The 16,886-nt window shown below is 40.7% G+C and overlaps 1 protein-coding gene across 7 annotated transcripts in view; it reads right to left on the reverse strand.

Moving 5' to 3' along the window:
- KIAA1549 overlaps positions 1-15,599 on the reverse strand; it is a 128,830-nt gene extending 113,231 nt beyond the window's left edge. For all 7 annotated transcript variants that reach the window (XR_014175707.1, XR_014175708.1, XM_081957062.1 and 4 more), the window contains exon 1: positions 15,014-15,599. Coding sequence is in view for 5 of the 7 variants with exons in the window: in XM_081957062.1 (XP_081813188.1) it covers positions 15,014-15,272 (259 nt within the window). In the remaining 2 variants the exon portion in view is untranslated. The remainder of the gene's footprint in view (positions 1-15,013) is intronic.
- Between the last annotated feature and the right edge of the window lie 1,287 nt (positions 15,600-16,886).

Genomic DNA, 16,886 nt, shown 5'->3' on the forward strand with positions numbered 1-16,886 from the left:
TCACAGAACCGGCAGTGACCCAGGCCTGCCACGCCCCCAAACCGGTTCCCCTGCCGCCACTGGGCCGCCACCACTTTGGTTTTTAGTGACTGCGCGTGCACAGTTCATTGTAATTTGTCCTATGCATGCGCTAAGAACAATTTACATTGAACAGCGTGTGTCTGGGGTGCGCTGAGGTTGTGAACCAGTAGTAAAACCGGCAACAACCCACCCCTGGAATAAACAAAAAAAAGTATAAACTCTATAATAAACAATAGATGCTCCATAGTAATTCAAATCCAGTTAAGAATTTGAAACTGGTTTCAACTGCACCTATTTGACAAACACAACAACAACTTTCTCATTTCAGGTACCAATCGCTGGAATATTCAGAAAACATTAGGCAGAGATGTACTGAGAGAATGTATTTAGGTAATAGTGCCAGAATTAAATTCTTTGCTTAACAATGGTAATGGGGACTGGAATTTCCATTGTTAATCACTGCAGGTCATTAAGCAAGAACCTCATTTGACCATGTCTTCTAGCCTCCTCCCAGTTTCCCTATTGACTTTGCTTGCGCGAAGCTGGCAGGGAAGGTTGCAAACAGCAGTCACGTGATCATTGGGTGTGGGTGACAGTTGAAAATGTGAACTGTATGCCACATACCTGGATTGCAATTACGTGACTGTGGGAGTGCTATGATGACTGGAACTTCAAGGCGGGTCACAAGTCCCCCATGTTCAGTAGCATCATAGGTTTGAACAGCCACTGAACAAGTGATCATTAACTAAGGACCATCTGTAATAAACACCGGCAATTGCCATCTTGCCATATCTTGAGTTTTGGAAATGAATATTCCGATACTATATTTACAACGAATTATGCAAAGCAGTATCAAAAAAATTGATCATCTGTTGTGGAGGGCTGCGTATATTGGATTGGAAGAAGACTGCAGTACAATATACTTAAGGGATTTGCTCTGTTTATTTCATGTCAAACAAACACCTGTACTCAGGCAAGGTCAGAAGTAAAGAGTGGCCCATTACAGCAACACTATAGATGTATCAAAAGGTCCTCCTGCCTCAAAGAGAGAAACACTTAGTTCCAACATTGCACAGATGACAAACGACCTTATCAAGGGATGTGTTCTTGAAACACTGCTTCTATGACTTCTAATTCCAGGATCAGATGGCCCGAAGCCTGACAAATAGCCAAGAAATTCCAATTATTCATCCTGCAATTATCAGCAGATTTAAATATATGTTCACCCAAGCAGTGTAAGCTCTGCTGAAGTAAATGGGGATTCCTTCTATGTTAACCTTTTACATATGTGTAACATACATCACATTTTTAATAACTGAGCAGCATTGGATAATCTACAATTTGATAAGTGTGACATTAATTGCCTGTAATAATTAACACTATTAAAGCCTCAAACTCTACATACTACTGAAACCTAGATCACTTCAGTATGTTATGTATATATTTCTGATTATTTTGTTCTGTACCAGAGACAAAAAATTGTGTCATCGGTAACACCTACATTTGGAAAATAGCTCAAAGCAAGATACTGTCATATACCACTAAAATTTCCAGCCTACAAAGTTCTGTGAGATTCTCACGGAAGTGAACATCAAAAGAGATGACAAGCTGTACAGCCAAATTAGACTGTCCTCTAGTGAAAAACAACTACTTTTGTCAGTGCTAGCATTTTCAAATTAGCAGGAGTTGTTGAAATGGAAAAGGCCAGGTAGACCTGAATTATTTTGGCTATGTTATAAATTTCTGTTTATAGGGGATCAGTACTGTAATGTGGTAGAGCATCTTGGTTCAGTTGTACTGTAGGACTGGAGAATACATGACCCTTGAGGTGTTGGGACCACTCTACAGGGGAGTTTTGGGTTTTTTTTGTTGTTGTTTTTTGGTAATCAATCATGATTGGAAATGCTGGAAATTCTGGGTCAGTAGCATCTAACCAGCTGCAAATTCCACACATTTCACAGATACATTAACAAGAGTAATATAGTTTTAGCTAGGTGAATTTGGACCAGTCTTTCAGCCCAATCCACCTTACAGGCTAGTAATAGAAATAACAATAATACTTAGACCTATATTCCTCTCCATAGTGTTTTATAGCAGGGGTCCCCAACCCCCAGTCTATGGCCCTGTGCTGGGCCACAGCCCATTCATTAAGTGGGCCGCAGAAGTAGTGGGCACATTTGTGAAAGCAGCACGTACACATACCGCTGCTGCTACTGCTGTTTCATCAGTCCGGAAAGGTTGGGGAACACTGTTTTACAGCACTCTCTCAACAGTTTAGTGTCAGCATGTTTCCCCCCACAATCTGAGTCCTCATTTTACCAACTTCGGAAGAATGGAAGGCCAAGTCAATCTTGAGCCCATCAGGATTGAACTCCTGATTGTAGGCAGAGTTAGCCTGCAATATTGCATTCCAACTACTGTGCCACCAGGGTTGTTGTTGTTATCAGGAGGAAATAGGAGGAGGAAATGTTAGATACATTTGCCATCTCGAGTTATTTGTAAAAATATAAAGGGGGAAAATAAATCAATAAGAAATCTGAGCACATCATATTGTTTTGCATGACCAAATTGATTGTTTTTCTCAATTCTTCCAAGGAGAATTAAAGTTTTATCATATTTTTTTCATTCTGTTACATGCTCCTATAGCAGAAAATATTCTCCACTTCCAACACCTAGTCAGGACCAGGAATGTCCACTAGTAAATATAATCCTGTCTGACAAATTCTGAAGGACTCAAAACCTTGCACTCTTTTGCGTCACTTGTTCTTAATTAAGAAAATGGCTTTGGGGTTGTTATTTTTTCCTCATGGCAACATGGCTATGATTTCTTTTTTGATGCAAAAGAAAGTTCCTATTGAATTTCTTTAAAAAAAAACGAATACAAATTTCATTGAATTTGTTTTTAAATGTGAATTTTGATTTGATTGAATATCAAAAGATCAAACTTTTAAAATATGCCAAAATATAGGTATCACAACCTTATCTGACATAAGAAGCTGAATAATTCACTACAAAACACAAGTGAAAAGCTAGATTTTCAAAATAAAGGCTTCCTATAAAGGTAAATATTCCCCTTGCACATATGTGCTAGCCATTCCCAATTCTAGGGGGCGGTGCTCATCTCCGTTTCAAAGCCGAAGAGCCCAGCACTGCCTGAAGACGTTCTCTGCGGTCATATGGCTGGCATGACTAAACGCCAAAGGCGTACGGAGCGTAGTTGCTTTTCCACCAAAGTGTTCCCTATTTTTCTACTTGCATTTTTTACCTGCTTTCGAACTGCTAGGTTGGCAGAAGCTGGGACAAGTAACGGGAGCTCACTCCATTATGCGGCGCTGGGGATTTGAACCGCCAAACTGCCAACCTTTCTGATCGACAAGCTCAGCGTCTTAGCCACTGAGCCACCCTGAGTCCCTATAAAGGCTTCCTACCATTGTAATTTATATGAACAGAATCTGGAATTTGGACAGATGCTGAACTCTATAATATGGTTTATATTGTGTGTAATTCAATCCTTTCCCATGGCCCACCGCAGCCACTAAATTAAGAAGAAATCTCATACCAGGATACACTATATACAAAGTGTAACCGATAAAGATGGCCATCCAGACAGCTGAGAAGTTCCGTGCACATATGACACCAGAACCTTGTTACATACCATTTATTTTAGACACTGTCCACTGTAATAAAAGACTTAAGAAATCTTTGATGGATCATTTGCTTTTACTCAAAACACTTCACAGCTGGCTTCAACTCTCTACGAAAAAGACAAAAAGCATTCTCTGCATAGTCAGGCTGTGATGCGAGTGCAAATGATGTCCTCAAATTTAGAAAAGCCCATGATTTCAGAAAGCTACTTTTGGCCATCCTAAGGAGAGGGGAATGGTTAGGAGACCACGAAATTCCAGAGTTTTGTAAATTTCTGCAGAACTTAAATTACAGGACTTGCAATGCAATCCTTACTTAGAAAAGAGATCTAAGATGTTTCATGAAGGCCAGTATAGCAATTAAATAGTTCAGTTTGGACAGCAGAGACCCAAGCTCAGTTCCCTGCTTGACCACAAAGTTGACTGGGCAACTTAGAGCCAGCCCTTTGCCTTTGACACTGTCCACTTCAAAGATCTTCTCTCTGGGGAGAAAACTAAAGGAGACCTGTTTGTATAGTGCCTGGAACTCCCAGAAGAAAGGGAAGGATATACATGGAGTAAATACCTTAATCAATAAATAGTAGGATTTAGTATCCAGGTGTTTTGATAGAATAATATTTGAGAATAATATTCTCAAAAAATAATAGGTACAATGAATACTTCGTATTTCAACCAACCATGTATATGTGCATATATATATATATATATATATATATATATATATATATATATATATATATATATATATATATATATATATATATATATATATATATATATAATATATATTGTTTATAGGAGAGAGACTGTGTTACTTTTATAAAATATGTAGTAATTTTACAATATTTATAGCCTGTCCCAATCATTCAAGCAGAGAAGGTATGTTGCAGACACCGTCAGTCAAAAAAATTCAGCTGCTGGGGTCTAGGAAGAGAGCCTTCTCTGCCTCTGCATCATGGAACATCTTGACCTCAGGCATGAGAAAAGTCCCCAATCTTTTGGCCTTCTGCAAAGGGGTCAAATGTTGGCTGTGTAGCCTTGCGTGGAGGACACGGGGACCCACATAACCATGGGGTTGGCTCAGAGGCAGTATTCAGTAGGTTCTGACCAGTTCTGGAGAACCGGTAGCGGGAATTTTGAGTAGTTTGGAGAACCGGTAAATACCACCTCTGACTGGCCCCATCTATTCTCTGCCTCCCGAGTCCCAGCAGAGTGGCAAGAGAATGGAGATTTTACAGTATCCTTCCCCTGCCACACACACCAAGCGACGCCCACAGAACTGGTAGTAAAAAAAATTGAATCCCACCACTGGGCTGGCTGGCCCCGTGAGAACCCCACCACACCTGTATTAACAACTGCCAATCCCCCATCTTGGAATTCTTTATCTTTTGAAATTTTTATAATGTTGTTTTATAATGTTTTTATCTTAAATTATTTTGAATTCAGTGCTCAATTTTATTGATTAAACTGTCCACCCTCCAGAGCCCCTCACCCAAGGGAGATGAGTGCTTGAAAAGTACAAAATATAAATAAATAAAGGTAGAGGAAAAGAAAGTCTAAAAAATTATCCAAACAATAAAGTATCAACAAAAATAAGAATCCAAAATGCATATGTTCTGTTATTTACAAGTTCTTAAAGAAGGAAACATATGCACAGGAAGTCCTAAAATTCAAGTCTCGTGTTTCTAGATTTGATTTTAAGTGGTGTGAAATCACTGGCAAATGAGTTCACATTAGGGCTCTGCAGGGCTTAAGATCTTCTAGATTGATAGTAAAAAGGGTTTTCAGTCATGCATGGACACATTCTGCTATACCTCAACACCTTTATTTAGATTATGACCTAGGACCGTGATGACAAACCTATGGCACGCGTGCCACAGGTGGCACGTGAAGCCCTTTGTCAGGGCACACGAGGCGTTGCCCTGTCAACTGGCCAGTGCGCATGTGCACGCTGGCCAGCTGAAGGCCCTATGGGCAAACTGGAAGTCACCATTCCCGAACTTCCGGGTCCCCCATAGGTCCTTTTTTCGCCCTCCGGAGGCTTCAGGGAAGCTCCTGAGACCTCTAGAGGGCATCCGGGGGGGGCAGAGGAGGCTATTTTCACCCTCCCCAGGCTCCTAGAAAAACCCTGGAGCCTGGGGAAGGCAAAGCAATCGTGGCAAAAGCGGGTGGTAGCTTAACGTACACATGTGCGCGTGCTGTGGGGTTCACACACATAGCATTATGGGTTGCAGTTGTTTTAAAGAGTTGCATCTGTCTGCAAAACAGGAATTCTATTTCATATCTCAAAAGAAAAAAAGGCATGATAGTAGCACACACATCACATATATATCAGCCAATTACTATATCTTGCTCATAAGGTTTCAAATATTAAGAAATTGTTCCTTAAAGGTAAAGATTCCCCTCGCACATTTGTGCTAGTCATTCCCAACTCTAGAGGGTGGTGCTCCTCTCCATTTCAAAGCCAAAGAGCCAGTGCTATCCGAAGACATGGTCATGTGGCTGGCATGACTAAATGCCGAAGGCATACTTGCATTTTTACATGCTTTCGAACTGCTAGGTTGGCAGAAGCTGAGACAAGTAACGGGAGCTCACTCTGTTATATGGCACTAGGGATTCAAACCGCCAAACTGCCAATCTTTCTGATCGAAAAGCTCAGTATCTTAGCCACTTAGCCACCATGTCCTGCTTTTTCCCCCTTAGTCTTCTGTTATTCCTGCCACCTCTTTTCCCAATCTCACTTTGGGGGGGGCATATTTCATATGTAAAATCCCTTATAGTGGGTATCTTTGATTCAGAAAGATAGATCCCTCCATATCAAGGGGACTCAGCCAGGATTAAGGGAAAATACATTTGAATGTGTGCATGTTTCAAACAAAAAAGTGAGGACTAATCACATGCTTTAGAGTCCAATGTGTAGCAAGCTATTCTTTCTGAAATAAATTAACCACTTATTACACTGAAATTAAATTCTTCCAACAAGAGCCTAATTTTTGGTGCAGCAAACTATGGCAGTCACTGTGATCTACTACACAAATGTAAATCCATCTGTGACAAGCTAACTTTATCGTCACTATGCAAACAAGCCAGAAACAAAAGAATGCCATGTGTTGAAGAGATAGATTTGATTGCAGTGGTCCCTTTGTCACAGAAACAGGAATTTTAACTAGTTTGGTGCTATCAAATCCCAACCAAAATGGACATGCGTGAACTGAAAACCCAGCCTAAAACATAAATTTCCCATGAACCCCTTTATTAGTCTACAGCAAACTGTCGATGATAAATCTTGCTATGTAGTCTCCAACAGGGATGCTTTGTGTGTGCATGGCTGTCAGAAAAGAATTGTGGGTGCTCCCTTTTATGACTCTAAGACAATGACTGAAAGAAGGAGGGAAAGGATATCTGCTTCTGTTGATTATTCTTTTGTCTCCCTTTGCAAATCAAAGGGATCCTTAAATGGAATATTTTGTTAAGATCAGCAAAGCAAAGGATGCTGACACCACGTTCTTCTAAAGAATGGATACTTCAGAACATGCGTAGGGATGGAACACACTTTTAATGATACACTACTTTAAACTTCTGTGATTTTGCTCTTGCATCTAAGGCCAAGCAAGGTCCAGCCTACAGCTCAGCTCCATGCTGTGTTAATGAGCTTCTCTGTAGGAAATTCTCCAGACAAATCAATTGCTCTAATGTAACAGGGTTACATTCTGCAAAGAGTGCATGAAGAATATCTTATTGCAATCTTTCGAGTTCTTCATGTAAATACATTCACCACTGTCCTCATTTTCCTTCCATTTGAGTGGGATATAAAGGTCAGTTTCATAAAGCAAAACTGGTTATTGGTATTCACAAAGGATGTCTACATGTGATTCTGTTTGATAAAGTACCCCAAATGAAAAATTCAGTGACAAAAATACTTCTGAAGGAGTGAATGGAAAAAAAAAACATAGCTAGATAAATGCTGCAATCTAGAACTATGGAGATCCGGATTCAAGAATCTCTTCAGCTACAGAGTTCTCTGGAACACTTTGAGCCCATCCTCAGAATCGAATGCAGCATCTGTTGATTTTGAATCAATCCTTCACTAGATTTTAACAGAAAAAATTACCTACACTATACACAAGGTTTTAGAACAAACTTTGCGACCATCCAGGCAGATGGGCGGATTCTCCCACTGCCACTACCAGTTCGCCCAATCCAATGCCGAACCAGGAGCAACTCACCTCTGCACTATTTGCATATATACATAAATACATTTCTATGGTATAAAATTTTACCCAGACAATTGTGAGAAAACATTTCACATAGCCTAGAGATTAGAGTTCTTACAATATCTCTATAAAATGAATATGAAAGTCACCTTGAATAGATATGTGTCCAAAACTACAGGGACACAGATATTCCAGAAGGGGATTCATTCTATATCTTTCATCAAGAGTAGTCAAAGGAAAGTATTACAGCAAGTCAAAGGGGTCCTTCTAACTACTTTGCAAGGATCGTGGAGATTAGGGTCCCATTTAAATCAGTTTAGTACTCCACAGTTATTATTCACTGTTTAGAAAGTTACCTGGCTTGCTTATAGCAGAGAGAGTTTCTGTGATAATGATCATTTTCCTGCAAAATGAAATCCACCCCCCAGTGAGAAAGAAGTCAACCATATTGGGGGGAAAGATAATCTTAGGCAAAAGTGAAATAAAAAAAAATGGCCTTCACATTCATCATACCTGTCTCCAAATGCAGGCCAGTATTTGAAATACAACTAGAGACTTCAAAGGTAGATGTAAAACATTTGGATGGATGAGCACCAAAGGAATACATTTAGAAAGAGGACTCAATTGAGCCCTATAGAGACTATATAGTCAGTATATTAGTTTCAAATAGTTTTAGGGCTGCCTCTTTTCCACTTCAATATTTCAGACCAATATTAGAACCATTGCCTTTCCTGTTTCCAGCAGAATAGAAAACAATAACCAAGTATTTTAATTATGACATCTGCTGAGTTGGGTGCCCATTTTAATGTCAAGTACAATTCTTTTAGCTTCCTTGAAAAACCCATGATCTTAATTTTTGATCATTTCTTTCCAAACAATCTTTTTTTACAGTATTATATCAGAATCTCTCTGTAGATCATAGATGCCTATGCTATATCATCTGAATACAGCAAGGTATATATACATTTCTATACATTTTCAGATTAGGAGACAAAAAAAGGCCAAATTATTTGGACTCCATCGTGCCAGTAAAAGTTAAACAAAAGCAGAGCTAACATATAACCTTGTTTAATTTTCTCTGTGATTGGCACAACACTTGGTAAATGAACTAGAATAGAATAGAATAGAATAGAATAGAATAGAATAGAATATTCTTTATTGGCCAAGTGTGATTGGACACACAAGGAATTTGTTTTTGGTGCATATGCTCTCAGTGTACATAAAAAGACAAGATACATTCATCAAGAATCATAAGGTACAACACTTAATGATAGACATGGGGTACAAATAAGCAATCAAATCATACCAGGAAACAATCAATATAAATTGTAAGGATACAAGCAACAGAGTTACAGTCAAACAGTCAGCAGCTGCCAAAAAAGCCAACACAGTTCTAGGCTACATAAACAGAGGAGAGAATCAAGATCATTGTAATTGTTAAACACCCATATTTTCTGTTTCATTTCTTTCTTGGATCAAACCACTGCTTCCTATTATTATTATTATTTATTTTACTAATTCACTCTTTTTCTTTCATGAAAGCTCAGGGTAGTTTACAAAACAGCAATAAAACAGCCCTAAATAAAACCATCATAGTAAAATCAACAATGCTTAAAAAAAATTACAAAATTAAAATCCATTTATTAAAAAAAATCAGAAAAACTAAGTTACAGGTAATTTTTAAAAAGCTGTTTGGTCCTGAAGTAATTATTCTCTTACAAAACCCTGGGGGAAGACACACTCCATATATTCCAATTCAAATGTTAACAGAAAAATATGGCTTTATAAAAATGTAAAAGGATTGGTAGTACAATATGGACATATTCTAATGTTCAAAGCATATAATCACATGCTTATTCAAAATTATATTATTATGCAAATAACAAACATAGGCACCCAGTGCAGGGAAATTTACTGTCAATGTCAGGGGAGGCTTGCTGTTACGTTCAATTAATTACATGCCAACCTTTGCTTTAGAAATATCTTAACTTCTAATTAGTTAGTTTTCGAATAAATAATCTTGCTAGTCTAAAAAGAGGCAAAGAATCTGCTCTTCTAAGCAAACAATTCCACCATGAAAGATACGTATAGCTTTGCTTCAATAGATTTTGGACCAAATACACTGTCATATTTATACAGGTAGTCCTTCATTACCCTCGCAATCAGGACCAGAATTACCTTGATGAGCAAGGCGGTTGTTGAGTGAGTCTGGCCTGATTTTGTAACCTTTTTTGTCATGGTTGTTAAGTGAATCACTGCATTAAACGAATCAAAGCCAATCCAGCTTCCCAGGCCAAAGCCCAATGAGAAGATTGTAAATGGTTACCACATGACCCTGCTGCAACCATCATAAATATACTTCAGTTGCCCAGAACCTGAATTATGATTACATGATTGTGGGGATGCTGCAAAGTGTGAGGACTGGTTCTAAGTCACTTTTTTCAGTGCCATTGTAACTGTGGATGGTCAGTAAATGAATGGTTAGAAATAGAGGACTACCGGTATTAAATAATTCCTATGTACCAGTTTAAAAAAAATAAAAATATTAATGACATGCAATGGTTCTGCAGCATAGGATATTTACTATATAACATTGTTTGTTTATCTAATTACTTCCCAGTGGTTTTAATCTTTAAGTGAAGTAGAATCATAAGTTGGTCATGGTCAATTATCTATTGGAGTGGCATGTAAGTCAAAGGATGGATGGATGGATGGATGGATGGATGGATGGATGGATGGAAGGAAGGAAGGAAGGAAGGAAGGAAGGAAGGAAGGAAGGAAGGAAGGAAAGAAATATTGCTATCACCAATGGCTTCATTTTTACAGGCCATTATAGTTATTACAATATCAATTTGTTTTGAAAAACGTGAAGTATTGATAAGATAACCAATCTAATATCTAACCTACTACCTTTGCTAAATAGGTTAAAACAGAAAATAACTTTACCCTTAGTGCATATTAGATAGCTGAATAAATATCTTGTTTTAAAACTGACAATATCCTTATACAATGGAACAATTCATGCAGAACACTTTGAACAAAGAAATACAGTATATGATTATAACACTGTAACAAGAACACAGAACAGAAAAGATTTTTAAACTAATATTAATAACAGCAACATTGTAATAACTCAACAAAAGCCATATTTATACTTACAAAGTTAAGAGAAAACAATCTACTTGCAAATCTAAGAGAAAAAAATCTACCTGTATATATTAAAAAAAAATTGTTGAAAAAAGTAAAACTGTGACATCTGGAAACAAATATCAGTAGGATGGTTCAAAATATAGATAAGGCTTTTCAGTCAATTTAAAAATCTATTTTTTAAACCTTCTCTGGGCAAATCAAGTGATTTTTCAAAATCAGGGTATTCAAGTTCTCCTAAACAGAATCATGTTTCCAGTAATAGATGACTATGAAGATATCAATACCTCCTTAATGGAAAAGAGATTCTGATCTGCTTAGAAAAGGAGGCAAAGAAGAGAGTGTATTTGAGAATTGGTGTCAAACTAATTCCCAGAGTGCATCCAGGTACATTTTCCACAAATCACCTGTTCAACTTCCACTGCAGCTCCACCTGTCTTGACTGCAGACAGGAAAATGTGTAACAACATAGAAGACAGTTTACTTCGGAGAAGGAAAAAAAATGTCAGTGCAGAACAGTTAATCCTGACATTACGAGGAGAAAGAAAAGAACTAGGATGAATGTGCTGGTAAAATACAATCATTCTTGCTGAACTTGTCTAGTAGATCTCAGTAAAGGCTGCACCGGTTGAATAATGACTGCAACACCTGAAGCATGGTAAGACCCGAATGAAGTAAATTGCCTGGCAGACCTGAAGAATGCCAGCCATTCTTTTTGCAGAGATTTTAGAAGTCTTGTCAGTTTGTCAAACAGTAGGATATATAAGCCAGTCTTCTCCAACATGGTATCTTTTCAGATAAGGTAGATCTGTAGTCAGTCTGTTCAGCCTCAATATACCATTTCCAAGGGAAGATAGTATGTGCAAATGATAAAAGTGCATAATAATTAAGACAAGGCGTTTTTAAAAGATATCCATAGTCTCTAAACTACAGAATATCCTGATACATCTTTCATTCAGTATGTTCTATTCAGCTAGAAATGGGATAGCAAGAATGCAGTGGTGGGTTTCAAATTTTTTTAGAACCTCTTCTGTAGGTGTGGCCTGCTTTGTGAGAGTGGCTTGCCAGCCATGTGACTGAGTGGGAGTGGCTTGGCAGTCATGTGACTGAGTGGGCGTGGCCAACTTGTAAAATGTGGTGAAACTCACTTAACAACGCTCTTGCTTAGCAACCAAAATGTTGGCTCACAAACTCTGGCATTTGAAGCACGCAAGTCTTCAAGCTGTCAAGTTACAAGACCCTTGCACCCCTAACCCTTTAGGAAAAAAACCCCAGGGGTGTTCAAACTTGACAGCTTTAAGACTTGTGGACTTCAACTCCCAGAATTCCTCCTCTCGCTCTTCATTTTGATGCTGTGCGGACGGGTGGGGGGAGGGAGTTGGAACCGGTTCTAAATGGCACTGTAGGTTTGTGGAACCTCTTCTATATAAGAGATTAGAACTGACAGGAACCTACCCCTGCAAGAATGTCTCTAAACACTAAACTAAAAGTGTACAAATGTCCACAAGGAACAATCCTTGTTCATACAAAAATATCACATAAGGAAGTTTACTTGCTTTTGGCTTAACATGTTGAGTGAACCACATTATTGTGATCTATATCATGCTATATGTTATGTCTAATTGCATTAATTGCAGCAGTTAGCAATGGTTATTCAATCAATTATATCTATTTCATATCTAAACCATAGCTCAACAAATGTTGACCCACTTGATCTCTTTCCCAACCTGATTCCTTCCCTAGGAATCAAATCACAATCCACACTGATGTTACATCTTTTTTTTTTAATCCACCTCAATTTCCAAAGTAAGAAATTGCTCTTTTTCAACATTTCAACTTGATTTTTTCAATCCTGAAGGTAACTATAAATCCTGAGAATCCAACTCTTGATTTCCCCAGCTCTCTTCCAATGTTGTCTCTTAGTATTTAGAACAGCATCATGATGTTACTGAGTCTGTGATTAAGCATAACATTCAAACAAGTCATCAACTGTAACCGAGAAGGATTAGGTTTTGTGATAATTCAATTTCCAATAGAAGTCTGATAGGTGCTTTCTCCCATTTGCTGAAAAAAACTTTCCAAGTGGAGATATCAGGATGGGAGTTCCAAATTGTAGCTAGGTCAGTTCTAGAGAAAGCCAACATCTTACCAATATAACTTTTATCAGTACTTTTATCGGCCCAACAGAGACTTCATTTCCTTAGAGTCCTGCGAAAAAATCAGGTGGAACAATGGCTGATGACCTCTTTCTATCAGTCCACAATAGAAAGTGTCCTCACATACTGCATTACAGTATGGTATGCTGGTTTAACTGCTGTAGACAGGAAGGAACTACAGAAAGTGATCAAATTGGGCACAAGAAACCATTGGTTGCCCTCTAACACCACTGGATGACATCGCCAGGTCTCACTGCTTTAGCAGAGTAAGGAAGACACTCAGAAATGATTCACACCCTGGTCAGTGTCTCTTCGCACTTCTATCATTGGGCAGAAGACCATGGAAGCATAGCCAGCCAAACAATAGCCAGGTTTAAAAATAATTTCTATCCTTGGGCTGTCAGACTCTTAAACACAACCACAATCACCCCACACACATGCAGAAACGTATGACTAGTTTTTCTTTTTCTTTTTTTCCTTAATTACTTGCATAGGGATTATTCTTTATACTATTTATGTTGTTTGTATTTGTTGTCATGGATTGAACCAGTGAGGCTAAAACCAATGCCATTGTATACATAATGTACAATGACAATAAAGGCTATACTATACTATACTATACTATACTATACTATACTATACTATACTATACTATACTATACTATACTATACTAATTATACTGGCATGCCAATAAAAACTGTTTCAACTGGCAAGCAAATATCCCTGGAAGTAATTGAACTTTTAGATAAATCAGACTTCTCCATCTTAGTACCCTCTCTGAGTACCCTCCAGGTGTGCTAAACTTTAGCTCACATGAAAGTATGTAATAAGGTTTTCCTATGGTATTTCCTTTTCATGAGACAGGCAGGCAGTCAAGGAAGGAAGGAATCTTTTTAGAAATGGAAATAGTTTAGGTAATGTGTTTGCCACATTTATGATTTATTTAATTTATTCAGACCACTTATATAATTCAATTTCCCAGCTGGATTTCAAACTCTACTATAAGTAGAAAGCAGAATAAAATAGACTTACAGTTTAATGCTGACAAACTAGGATGAGTGGTTGCAAAATGTGAACAAGGTTTAACTGTACAGTTGTATATTGCTCTCATTTCCAGCCCTTGTGATTCTACAATGAGCTGCAAATGCACCCAGAATCATAGAAGCCAATACTAAGACCTTTCCAAACACCTAAGCACTTATTTTGAAAAATGCTTCACCCTTTTCCCACAACAAAGCAAATTCCAAATACATTGTTAATGTATATTAGTTTTTAGGGGCATATCCATTTTCCAAACACAATTCAGTTACAAGCAGCAAGCCACTCCTTATCATTCCAACAGAGAGGGCCTCCAAGCCTTTCCACACACAGAAGGATGGCAGTTATTTATTTCACCGGCAAATGAAAAAATATATTGACTTTGTAAAAACAATTTTAGAAAAAAAGTAATTCTCAGATTTAACCATACAAGCCCAGCAAAAGGCAAATAGATTTTCTCTCAATGATACATTTAAAGAGAGGCGTAAGCCTAATTGTTCTTCTACATCCTCACAGTGCATATCCATATAGTATTCCAGAAACACTCTTGTTTTATTTGGTGGAGAAACCCTCATTTATAACTGTCCTGCAAATGAAGGCAGAATGAGAAAGATGGGAATGATTCTAAAAAGCCTTTGGCTACAATGTCTGCTGAGAAGGTAAAACAACAGGACTTTTCCTAAGTCATAAAAAAGAACCTTAATTGCAGGCTCAACAAAAGAAGCTGGAAAGAGATACCGAAGCCAGGAAGCTGAAATCTGGAACTGGAGAACCACCTTTCTATCCCCTTACCTGCTATGGGGGAAGTCAGAGTTGCTGGCACCGACAGTAAGATGGGCAGCAATACCGGGAACCCTGTCCAAAGCACCAGGTGTCGGGCAGTGCACCAAGGTGGACCCGGGCGATAGAGGAGCAGCAACGTGACCAAGGCAACCATGAAGCATCTCAACCCATCCATGGCAAAGCCAAACATCAAGTCATCCTCTCTGCCACCTCCGGCATCCCTCAGATGAAATCGCTGAGTGGGCTGTCCACTTTCTCCTCTGGGCATCCAACACCAGTGGTCAGGCAATCAGTCATGGAAGGCATGGGGAAGGGGAGGGGGTTTCCCCACATCTAGCCCCTCTTTCCTTGGCTGTCAAATTGCAGGCGAAAGCGGCAAACGTGGAAAGCAGCTGGCAAGTGATCCAAGGGAGAAGAGGGGGGAACCTCTTGGGGCCAGCAGGCAGGGTCCGAACAAGTGAAGGGAGAAGCGGCACTATGGAAAAGAAGATGGAGGGGAGGGAGGGGGGAAAGCGATAAAGTGAAAGGAGCTTCTCCTACGTTAAAAGGGCGGGGTGTGGATTGGGGTACCCCGTTCCGAGGAGACGTTGGGAGGAAGGAACCGGCGCAAAAGGATGGAAGGAGCCAGACCACTGGGAAAGATGTGGAGAAGGCAGAGCGGCAGTCGGAAAGAAGCCGGGGGGATTCAGGCTTTGGCGGCGGGCGTGAAGGGGGAAGATGAAAGAAAGGGAGCCCCGCACTGGGATGGGGAAGGGAGCTGCCACCCGGCGCGGCGGAAGGCAAGCAGCGGCCAGGGCGCGGGAGACGAGGCCCCTTCCTCGGTACAGCCGGGGACTGCAAACGCCAGGAGAGGAGCGGGAAAAGCGGGAGAGGCCGGAGAAAAGTCAGCTGGCGGGTCTATTCCGGCCGTCCAGGGTTCTTGCTTTTCCAGAGTCCAGGAAGAGGAGAGAAAGGGACCGGCTGCTTGCGGTTGCTTCTTGGCCTTTCCCGACTCTTCACGTGGGATGGAGCGGCGCTCCTGCAGCTAACGGGAAGCCTCCCTCATTTTGTCTTCTCTGCGCCCTCCTTCTCTTCCACAGAGCCCACCCTCCAGCTTCCCAGTGACGCTTCTTCGGCGGCAAGGAGGGGGGGCGGAGGAGAAAGCGGAGACAAGGAGGCGGGGGCGGGGTGGTGGGGGGAGACAAGGCGAGGCGAGGCTTGGAAAGCACCTGCGCGCGCGCTGGTGGTCGGATGGGCGCGCGCTCGGTTCCGGCGAGGGGCGGGAGAGGGAAGGGAGGGAGGGAGGGAGCGCAGACTGGGCAGTGGCTAAGAAAGCCGGGAGGAGAGCGAGGCGGAGAACGAGCGAGCGCGCGCCGGACGCACAACCTCCTCGGCTGGGCAATTGACGGCGAGCGCGCGCTGGGGCGGAGCGCGGGACAGTTTTTCATTAACAAAACGCACCCAAAAAAAAGAGGGGGGGAGGGAGCGAGGGGGAAGCCGGGGAGGGGAGGCGAGATCGCGGTGGCGTCACAAAGGCCGAACTCCGCCTCTCCTCCCTGCTCCTCGCTTTTCCTCTTCCCCTTGCAGTTCCGTCCGCTGAGCCGGACGGCGAAAAAAGAAAGCAGGTCTAAGCGGCCAGAAGCCAGGCACGGCCTCGGCGAGGGGGAGTAAAGGGGCGCCTGCGTGGGAGGCGGGAAGAAACAGAAGGAGAAGGACGCCTGCCCTCCCGTTGAAGTGGGTTGGGGTGGGGGAGGCTTCACTTTTTTTTTTGAGATCTTATCCGAAGTCTTCGCTCTTCTGCGCCCTCGATTTGCAAGGAACAAAAGACGGAGCGCACGCACCCTCCTTGGGCGGCAGCGGTAGCACCCTAACTGTACAGTTTTTACAGGGGTTCCTCGCCTAA

The sequence above is a fragment of the Natrix helvetica genome (genome assembly GCF_964273705.1).
Source record: "Natrix helvetica genome assembly, chromosome: 6".
NCBI classification, from domain to species: domain Eukaryota; kingdom Metazoa; phylum Chordata; class Lepidosauria; order Squamata; family Natricidae; genus Natrix; species Natrix helvetica.